This window comes from Lygodium microphyllum, chromosome 28 (genome assembly GCF_053477565.2).
Source record: "Lygodium microphyllum isolate KBCC chromosome 28, Lygodium_microphyllum_v1.1.10, whole genome shotgun sequence".
Classification (NCBI taxonomy): Eukaryota; Viridiplantae; Streptophyta; class Polypodiopsida; order Schizaeales; family Lygodiaceae; genus Lygodium; species Lygodium microphyllum.
In genome coordinates, this window is record NC_141162.1 from 98,523,928 (window position 1) to 98,535,350 (window position 11,423).

The 11,423-nt window shown below is 39.2% G+C and overlaps 1 protein-coding gene across 4 annotated transcripts; it reads right to left on the reverse strand.

Moving 5' to 3' along the window:
* Positions 1-969: 969 nt before the first annotated feature.
* On the reverse strand, positions 970-8,712 carry LOC148011788 (signal peptidase complex-like protein DTM1). Of its 4 annotated transcripts, none has more exons than XM_087670276.1 (3): positions 8,548-8,705; positions 7,633-8,427; positions 970-7,343 (listed from the first exon to the last, which is right to left on the reverse strand). In XM_087670276.1, exons 2-3 carry the CDS (start codon positions 8,046-8,048, stop codon positions 7,340-7,342), a joined length of 420 nt encoding a protein of 139 aa, XP_087526402.1. In that variant the 5' UTR covers positions 8,049-8,427; positions 8,548-8,705; the 3' UTR covers positions 970-7,339. The 4 variants fall into 4 exon arrangements, with proteins under 4 accessions (XP_087526402.1, XP_087526401.1, XP_087526399.1 ...); XM_087670275.1 differs by having other exon boundaries at positions 978-7,260; positions 8,562-8,712; XM_087670273.1 differs by having other exon boundaries at positions 978-7,260.
* Between the last annotated feature and the right edge of the window lie 2,711 nt (positions 8,713-11,423).

Genomic DNA, 11,423 nt, shown 5'->3' on the forward strand with positions numbered 1-11,423 from the left:
CATCTGAAGTAATAGGTGGCTGCAAATTTTGAAAGTTGACCTTTTTCATATCTTCATTAGAGGCTAAAGTATCTTTCAGCAATTTTGCCTCATTAAACACAACACTACGATTGCGAATAATTTCTTGGACTAAGGTAACAACACTCTATAGCCAAATTCACCCTCATCACCATAGCCCATGAAAGTGCCTCATTAAACACAACACTACGACTGCAAATAATTTCTTGGATTGAGGTAACAACATTCTATAGCCAAATTCACCCTCATCACCATAGCCCATGAAAGTGCCCTTGGTGGATTTTGGGTCAAGTTTGTTCCTCAGCTCATCTCGAATATGCACAAAAGCATCACAGGCAAATATGCGTGAATGATCATATGAGGCCGATTTGCCAGACCAAACCTCCTCAGGGATGCCATTATTTAAGGACCTATTTGGAGAGCAATTGCAAATATGAACCACAATATTAAGTGCCTCTCCCCAAAATTCATAAGGGAGATTAGGAATGGACAGCATGCATCGTACTCTTTCACATAAAGTCCTATTATATCTTTCAACCACCCCGTTTGAAGAAGGGCTATAAGGAGTTGTAAGCTCCCTCGTAATTCCATGCAAGTCACAAAAAGACTTAAATTCAGTAGATGTAAGCTCACCCCTATTATCAGTTCTCAAGGATTTCAACTTTCTACCTACCTAAGTGGTCACAAATGCACAAAAAGTTTTAAAAACAACACACTTCACTTTTGTTTTTCAACAGATAAACCCAAATCTTCTTGGAACAATCATCAATAAAAGAAATAAAATATGCAACACCACCCAACAATTTCACCGACATACTACATACACCAGAATGCACTAAGTCCAAGACATTGGATTTACAAGAGACACCAAAGTAAAAGGAATTTTTCATTTGCTTTCCAAACTGATACTCATTACAAAAGTCAAGTTTAGAGCCTTTTCCATCAACCTTTTTCAAAGACATAAGGACATCAAGTTCTTTCTAGCTCATATGGTCTAATCTCCTATGCCACAACTCGCCACAACTCCAAATGACAACTAATTTCAACTACAAGGAACTTGCTATTCAAAGCTTTACAATGCAAACAATACAAAGGGCCCTTCTTGATTCCTTTTGCACTCAGCATGGAATCTCTTTTCAGTTTCCACAAACCACCACCAAATAGTATAATGTAACCATGCAAGTCAAGCTGACTAACAAATAATAAACTCTTTTTTATGCCAGGCACATATATGACATCTTTCAACACAAGTTGTTGCCCATTATCTAAGGACAAGTGTACAATGCCAATCCCATCAATGTTGCAAGCATGGTTATTTCCAAGGTACACTTTTCCATAACTACCCGCAACCACCATCAATTGGCAAAAGTGCATCAATCACATCAACCTTGGTAATCTGCATATCCTGCATGTGACATACAAGGGCATCATAATCAACTGCACATAATACATCAACCTCTGTATCTGAAAGCTCCTCTATGACTACACTGGAGGCCACATTGGCCTTTTCCTTGCCTTTGGTTGCCTTGGATGCATCTTTCTTATCCTCTTTCTTCTTTTTGTCTCATGCATTCTTCTTTCTCTCTTGTTCCTTCTTGTAGTACATGCAATCACACTTCTTACGGCCCTTCCAACCATAGTGATAACAAGTAATGTCACTCTTTTTCTTTCCTTTGCTCTTGCTTTTGTTTCTCTGTCCTGCATTTGCATTTTTCTTTTCAACCCTGCCTCTTACATTATAAGCTAAGTTGATGACTTCTCCACTAGACACACGTCTAATTTCTTCATTTAAGATTGAACCCCTCGCACCATCATATGAGAGATTGGGGCTATTGCTGAGAAAAACCACCAAGGTCTCCAAAGAATCAAGCAGTGTCATGATCAAAAAGATCACACTCAACTTATCATCAAACTTCAAATTTGCATCCTTGAGGTAATTTAAAATGCCAATAAATGCACTCAAGTGCTCATCTGCACGCTTTCAACTTATCATCAAAATCCAAATTTGCATTCTTGAGTTGATTTTAAATGCCAATAAATACACTCGAGTGCTTATCTGCAAGCTTTAACTTATCCGATCGCATATTCACCAACTTACACATAAAATGCACCTGATTAACAAGTGTGGTGATCACATAGGTAGTTTTTAGCTTCTCCCATATTGCATAACATGTATCTTAACCCTTAATGTCTGTCAAAATGTCATCAATGACACCCATCTTAATCTAAGCCACAACCTTTTTGTTAACTCTAGCCCAATCTACATCAAACATTTGCGCAAGTTTATCTTCCTGCAAACCATCCTCACAATCCTTTAGGAACAATATGCCCTGCATACGATGGTCTTTCCAAAGGTCAAAGCCATGACCATCAAACCGTTTGATTTCCATCAAACTCTTGATGTTTGAACTAGAAGAAGTTGTAGCCATTTTATCACGAACACAAGAGTAAATGCCCTGAATTGCAAAAGCACAAGCTGGACCAGCAAATATACTATTCTTCCTCAAATAGTAATACATCTCTATTGTATATCCATGAATCAACCACAAGGATAAAAATTGCAAAAATTTACCAATTTCTGCACAAAGCCCCAAAATTTCAAGTCCAATAGTGCATAAATGTCAACCAATCTAACCCAACTAAGCAAGATTTTACTAATGCATGAAAAGCCCCAATTTTTCGAGGTCTGATATCAAGAAATTTCGACAAATTTGATAAAATCCTGAATTTGATTGAGGTCAACACGCACATATTTTGCAATTTTTGACCTAAATGTCATTGTACATCACACAACAACTGCCAACCGATTGCCTAATGGACGCCCCAACTCTTGCTCAACTAATCTTTTGCCTGGAGCTGTTCGCAAGTTGATTGTCGCCTATTAGTCTTGCAACTAACAGCTAATGCTTGTTATCTCAAGAAACACACACAATCTATACTCTGATACGAGTTAGAGGTCAACTAGAGTAAACAGTAGTAAATGACCGAGAGCACAATTCGATTTAGTACCAACAATGTATTAGTACACATAATAAAATGTATTTATACTTGGGGCACGTAAGGGTACATTCACATGTGCAACTAAATAATATATATGTACTATACACAAAGGCAAAAATGGCCTTTATCCCAACAAACACAAGGCCAAATAACTCCTTAAGGCGTTCTTTTGAAAATCGATAAGAGGGATAGGGGGAAGGGATTACGCAAATGCACTCAACAAAGAACACATGATTATCATTCTCTCAATGGAGCGGAATTGCAAAGCCAAGGGTCATGGAAGCTACTAAATCCAAAAGTAGATGGAAATAACCCTCAAAGTTCATTACAATGGTCCCCAAGAGGGCTTATCACCTCAAAAGGTTTTAGAGCCTCCCTTTAGTGACAAGGGCTTACTACTTGTATGCATATTCAGCAATCTATATTGCCTAATACAAGGTAGCATAAGGAATTCTAAGAATAGACATATACATGAGTGAAATAGGGAGCAAAGTTCAATTATGGCAATCTTTAATGGAGTATCTATCCTTGTCACAATGGGTGAGGATGGTCCATACTCCCTCTTGAGAATAAGCCAAAGCACATGTGAGAAACCTAAAATAGGAAGCTAGGAGGGAGAAGATAATCGTATCAACCAATTGGTGCAAGATATAAAAAGAATTTGGAAATTTAAGAGGACATTGCCACTCCTCACAACCTTCACCAAGAATGAGGCTCTTTCCCTCTAGGAGCACCTATGATCTTATACCAATAAACAAGAGTTTGCAAGAAGAAACAAAGTGACACAAAACTTTAAAAAGCAAAAAGCAAGTGGAAAAAGAAAATGAAGAATGCTCATATAAGGAGCTGAAGGTTGTCCATAAGATTAATACTAAGGTGAGTAAAGTCCAATCAAAAACACCCATCAAAGCTAGAAGATGATTACACTATCTTGCAACGAGGGAGTGAAACATAGTACTACACATGGAGATGCTAGAGAAAACATCAAATAATAATGGATAACGATAGATGGACAAAGATGTAATCTCTCCAAATAATGGCCGCTATTAAGACAACCATTGGGCAATCAAGCCCAAGGAGAAAATGCTACATGTCCAAAAGAAACCTCTTCAAACATTGTCTGTTATAGGCAAAGGAAACTACCTACTACAGTAGGAAGACTGCTACAGACACAATAATAGAATGCTCCTCCATGAATTTACCAACTATTCATTATGAATATGAGCATGCATGAGAGTAAGACAACAATGAAGTGCCTCATTGAAGATGCTAGATGTGACCTTGACAGTGAAACAAAATCCTACACGGTAATAGCTGAGGGATCAAAATGGGATGCTGGGTGGCTAGGACAACTAGCTGAAATGGAAATTTACTTTGCAAAAAACAAGTCACACCCAACTAAAATTGATGTCATCAAGGGAAGGTGGCTAGTTGAGGTAGTACAGTAGTAGACGCCACAAACTGTGACATCCAGCACTTCTGGGCAAAGACAGCAATGGAAAGCACTAATGGTTTAACTGATCTAAAGACAAATGAGTGGAGAGAATGAGGAATGCCTACACACCTTATCTATAGAGGATTTTTGAGTGTGTTCTGACATGTGAAATTGGTGCCAACAAAGACAAAGGCATTCGGGCTGTTGACAAAGACCAAAATTAGGAGCTACTGCGATACAATCAAAATGTTAATGCATCTAACGAGTTGATTCCTCAACATGTAGTCCACTACCTCCCCTACTAAATGCTATAGCCACTAAACCTATGCCTAGTTAGAGCAATGTACGAAAAGATACTTCAGGGATCCCACTGCCAAATATTCTTCAGCAGATGTTCACATGACACTTTGAATTTTCTGGAGGCAGACCAGTCAATAACAACCTTGTAAGGAGAGACATCTTCCACCTTTTTTTGACTGTTTGCCATCTTAGGAGAATTTGGAAGGACTTCGAGAAGATTATGGGTAGAGATGGCCTTCACAGTACAATTAAATGCAAGCAATGCTTTGTTAGGAGATGGGAGGGAACATGAATCTGAGGTGCCACTGACTACACGCAGTAATTAAGATGGTAGTGGTGAGGAACATATGGTTAGTTAGATAACAGAAATTGTGGAACAAAATTTTGTAGTGATGTATAGAATGCTCTGATAAATGCCTAAATGGAGTCACCAGTATCCTGACGCATTAGAAAAACAACAATTTTTCAATTAAGCTGCCAAACTATTTGCCAGGTTTTGAATCCTGATGGAAGCTACCTGCAAATATATTTTGACCCCTATTGATATTATTGGTCACATTACAAAAAAGATGGGTCACATTACAAAAAAGAAAGGAGAAAAAGCAACATGTCCTCTTCCCACAGCAACCACACTACCAATCAACCACATTCATCACTATTACTCATTTCATCAGGACTCAGAAGGCTTTCATGGTATTTAACTGATAATAAGGGAGCTTCAAAAACTTGAAGAATTAAACCCAGCTACTAAATCTGATGCCATAGTTTTGTCAAAAGAACTTGCATTGATGAAAGGCATCACCTGTAACCAAATACTTCTGATTAATGTGCTGGATTAGTGAAACAGCATATCATCACTGGCACTTGACTGCCCCTCAAACATCTCAAATTCCCACTCAAATCTTTTCCTCAGAAAATAGTCCCAATTCTCAGGCAAAGTTCAAGCACCATTCCCCTCTGCTCTGCCAAATCATTGTCTTCAGGGAAAACAAACATTATTGCCAACCCAAAAATTAAAGAGGGAGAACAACATTGTGATACACCTAAGAATCAGAACTCACAAAGTCCACGTCCAAACTCTCAGCAAAACCAAAAGTTACCTGCCTGGAGAGTGGCAGACTCCATTTAAAAATACACAGGCCAAAGAGGGCTGGAACAGTAACATTACCGTGGCATTGCCTACAAATCACAACTCATAAGTACAGATCCATAACCTCTCAGCAAAGAAAAAGTTATCAGTTGTCAGACTTAAAGGTAGCACATGATTTACTGCATTTAACAATCAGCAGGCAATAGAGAGCTGAACAGGTGTGCATCCTGGGTGACAAGTTTCAAAAAATGTAAAAAATACTGCCCACCTACTTTCAAAGGTGGTTCATGCCACATCTTCACATGACCAGAATACATGAGAATACAGATGGATCTTAAGCAATCAATAAAGCAATGGACATGTACAAGACTTTGCATCCAAGATCTAAATGTAAAATCAAAATTACATGATAGCATAAATTCTACTTCATAAAAATGCAAACTAAACAGCAGCAGCATGGTGTTCGGGGCACTTGTGGTTGAACAAAAGCATGCAAAAGTTTGAAGAAAAAACTTGCAGTGCCTTGTTTCCCAAGCTGAAGGCCCTTAAACAGAATCCAAATGGTTGTGTTCACCATATTGCTTATAATGCAGATAGTTTTACTCCACTAAGATGACAAAGCATGTTTACCTGACAAATAACTATGGCTCCAAGATTTTGTGAATGTAGTTGCTGACTAGAAACAATCAATCAAAGTCGTTATATGTGCTTACTGTTGACACATACTGTATCACAGCCAAGTATGAAATATTGGACATGTACCAGTAGGGTCAGAAAATTTTATCCGCACTTAATGTAGCTCAATAAAGCCACAATATTGCTTGCCAGTGTTTACAGATCCAGCCAAAAAGGAAACTTTTGGAGAAACAAGATAAAAATCAAAGGAGTACAAGCACTTGAATAATATTAGCCGCTGACAGTATGGTACAGCATACTCTGTGGTCTTCAGCTATGTTTTTTGAGGAACGTAAACAACTTGCAGCCCCAAATTGTCTGCTATCTCAAAACTCAAAATGAGGCAAAAACTAGAGCCATCCAGAACCTCCATATGGCTCAAAGGCTGCCGGAGTAAAAATCATTAAAAAGAATGGTAAACTATGAATCATTACTACCAGACTTAAAATTCTGATTTAACATTAAGAACTCAAACACTACACCTCCTTGGTGGAGCCTTCTCATTGTAATCCATAGAGGTGTGATTTCACACTGCACCAATGAGGTGAATGTCCTTATGCTGATGTACTTGACTGGAGATTTTGGTGTCACAATAGTACAATGAGATACCAAAATGTCCAAACAAATAGGCAGGATCAATAGTTAACTCCCAAATTAGCTTGTGATGAACTTCCAAGTGTAATATACACAGCATGAGACCATGGCCAAGAAGAATACAATGCCCAAAGGATGAATATCTTCCCTGCATGTTACCAAAATCCTCCATTACTCATCTACAATTCGGATTGGGCTCAGCAACATGGACGCATGAAGAACACACTTTATCTACATAGATGAAAAATCAAAGCACATGGTGCCACAACCGAGCATCTGTTAAAAGAGATGTGAGTGCAAATGTCCTAAAAACAGGTTTAAAAATAATGGTAATATGCAGGAGTTCATCAACATGTTTCTGTATAGTTCATATACATGCTTCTGCATTAAGTGTCAATAAGCTCTAGATACTGTGGTCTCCACTCCCATATGGTACAGATCCGGTAACCATTCCTACTCTAAAGTCCAAGGATTCAATGACTTGAAACAAAAGATGGTCACCAAGTCCACAGCAACATACCTTTTAGCATACTTGGCAGTCTTTTTCAAGATGGGAAACCGTGCCTTCTGTAGCAACCTGCTCTCCTCATCCAAAGCCATGGGCTCGACCCACTCAGAAATGGGGCGCTTTGTGAAGAACTCCCAATCAGGCACAACCACCACCATTGTCAACAAGACTCCAATAATGTAGACAATCAGCATACGCTTAAACGACCACGTAAAGAATCCCACGCAGAGCGCGATGAGGGCACTTGAAATAATAGAATATTGCAAAAAATCATCATAGAACTTCTGGTTACTAGTGTCCATGGTAGTGCCCAGATGCCTTATTGCAGGCACAAAAGAAGATCTAAGTGACAGCCTGTATGGAAGATAGGAATTCCAAAGCTCAATTGTGACTGAAGCCCAAGAGCACAGCAGTGCCCAAATGTTCATAAGGATGCTCGGATGACCATAAAAAATCTGCGCAGAGCTCCTCCGAAATGAAGTAAAATGCCTATTCTGTGAGAGAGTAAAGGTGCCCTGTTTCAATGACACTGCTTCTCTGTAAAGCAGTAAAAACAAAAAGCCAAGAATTTGTAGTCCTTATCGTCTATATCTGTCTCCTGTCGTATGTTAAGATAAGGCGAGAGAGGCGGCCCTCAAGGCACAATCGAATAGGGGCATGGGGGCAATGTCCGGGGCTCAGATAAGCACAGAGGAAGGGATGAAGGAACCTCAAATCCTCTCTCTGGTAATCCCTTTGCCAATAGTCCCTTCCTCTGTCTCTCTCTCACAACGATCTGTTGGAAGAGAGGGCTTTCCTGCATGAGAGCTGAAGAAACAGAAAAGAGAGTGAATAGAAGCAGAGGGCCACACACTTGGGAGACTGGGAGAAAGACTCTGAGAGAGAGAGAGAGAGAGAGAAGAGAAGAGAGAAAAACCGAAAGACTACCTTCATTCACACACCTCTTCTTCCCTTCCTCCTCCCCTTCATCGCTCCCTTTACTTTCTGCGTTAACTGGTAGGTCAGGTAGGTAGCCGATGGGCATAGATCCTGCAGTTCCTTAAGGACCTCCCACTTTAATGCTACAGCCCCACACCGTCCATTGAACGCCATCCAATCCATCCATTCCATCCATCATCCCTTGCCACTAGCATATTAGCCTTAACCTCCAACAAAGCACAAGCTTAGGAAAGTTTCCACAAATTCCCACTACAATTCTACACAAGGGAGGCATCACTTACCTAGCTAGGCATGGTTGCCAACAGGGGCTACAAACCCTAACCCCACATAACTAGTGAGGTGTGATTAGGGACAAGGGCCTAACAACCCTCATGTAGAAGGAGGCATGCAAACCTAGCTAGATGCAATTAGGAGCAAGGGATTGTACTTACCTAGGTGTGATTAGGGTTGCCAGCTCTTGCATAGAAGGAGACTGCAAACCTAGCTACGTGTGGTTGGGATAGGGGTTGTGAGGCCCGAGGTTAGCACCATGTACTTAGCTAGGTGTTGTTTGGGAGAAGGGGTTACCGTTAACCACACCTAGCTAGGTATGTAGTGCCTCCGAGCAAAAGTTCATGATATTGACCACCATAAGAGAAAAGTAAAGGAAAAGAGTCCCATTTCCCACATGGGAAAATGTCAAAAATATTTTATGAGATAGGCTATGTTTCCTTCTTGCATGTGTGCTTGGGCTTGGAGGCTTGGAGTCTAGAGATGTCAATATCACACTATCCTTCTCTTGCATGTGTGCTTGTGCTTGAAGGATTAGAGATGTTGACATTGCACAATCATCCTCCTTCTAAGAGGTGCACCTAAACAAAACAATAAGCAAGTTGCTCTTTGGCTTTGATTTGGATTGCATCAACTGGGTGGTCAATACTATCACGAACTACATTAGAGATTTTCCTATGATTTCCATGTTCCAATGTGTGAGAGAATAGAGAACTTGCAAATCATTTTGGTTCCCCAATTCTTCTATATAATGACAAAGCTCCAATCACTGTAAAGATTTGGAAAGTTAAATAAGAAGTCAATAGCAAGCAAAGAAGGGATATACCAATACACATGGGAGAACATAAATTTTTGTATCCACTTTAGTTTTGATAAGTGTTTGCATCCACCTATAAACCATGGTTGCAAAGCTGGCAAGTAGCAAGAGGGGCATTGTCACATCTCTAAGAGCCTTGAGTAGTACGTTGTGTGGTAGAAAACCAGTGTGGTAGGTCTTCAAAACTCCATCTTAACTCACTTCATTATAGTATTGAAATTGCAAGTGTTTAATTGTTCTAATTCTTGTGAGTACTTGACAAAGAGTATGGCTCCATGTTATGATGACATTTGTCTCATCTCTTTGAGATGTTGACTAAATCTTGGGATCTGCCTAAGCATGATGCTTCAAATTACACTCCAAATCATTAACATATTGAGACATTCTATTGACTAAACAAATTGGGACTTCATCCCAATTGAAAAATCCTCAAATAACCACATTTTAAAGAAAATTAGTATGTGCAATGTCCAATGAACCTAACTTATTGTGCAAAGCAATTGCTTGCAACCTTTCAACGATGATTTTGCAAGTCAAAGTTCTAGCTCAAGTGCTCACATGGAAAAAGATATTGGAATGGCATCATGTGTGATGAGGTGTTGGCACTTTGTTTAAAGGAATTTGTTTTGTATTGAACACATTCATTTAAAGCGGTATTAATTCTTCATCAACCTTTAAGATCCATTTGATGAGATGGAAAACAAGCTTGGCATGATTGATCGATTAGACGATACTAGGCTAAGAATGTGCAAATAAAGTAGAAGTAAGGTATTAGATGTGAAAATATTTGTAATATTAATAGTGATTCTTGATACAATAAATAAAGGAACCTAACTAATCCAAAAGGGCTGTCATTTTAGTGATGCCCTTTTTTGCCTAGTTTTCCTACCATGCATGGTATATCCCAACACCACCTAGCTTTATACACTATTTTATCCCATTTTGCTTCTATTTTGACCCCCTTAAAAATAGTTTGAGCCTTGCCTCCCAAATTTCTTGGAGACCCAAAACTTCAAAAGTTTGAAGTACGTGTTGTTTAAGCTTTTCATGTGCTCCCATTTCACCAAATGTACCAAAATCCATACTAGTGCTACCGTGGTCTTGAAAGCTAAGGTAGGGTAGAATCTCTTTCCACTTGCCAACTACAATGTAGCCATCCCATATAAGTGTCCTATAGATTCCTCTCATTGACAACAACCACTTACCATCATAGATATGCATTTTCTTGAGTTTCCCAATTGTCATTATTGCTCCCATGACTACTTTGCAAGCAAATATTCTACCCCTAAAAGGCAATTTCAAGGCTCATTTGTTTTTGAGAATATATATTAATTTTCTCTCAATGATCTCTCAAAGAATCTATGGTGACTTGCTCTCAATGATCTCCAATTCCCAAGCTTTACATACTCTCTCAACTTGAGGTTCCCATTTTGTGAGCATAGCCCTAACTACTCTAATGTTAAGCCTTGATATTACATCTTTGCCCCTAACTTTAAAGGTGGTTTGCCCATCGATTCAATGGTTCTACACCCCATCAAAAAAATCAAATTTGCTTGCTGTAACTTCCCATCCTAGCTTGGATGCCTTGGGAAGACTAATTATTTATCTTCCATCAATGAAAAGAAATAACACCACCATCAATTGTGAACCATTGCTTAGCTTTACACGATCCTTTCCTTGCCAAGAATCTCCCCCTTGTTCCTAGCACAAGTGCTAGGTGTGGGTTGAATCCTGAGAACCAAAAGAAATTTTCTTCTTTCTCAAGTTTCTGAGTTAA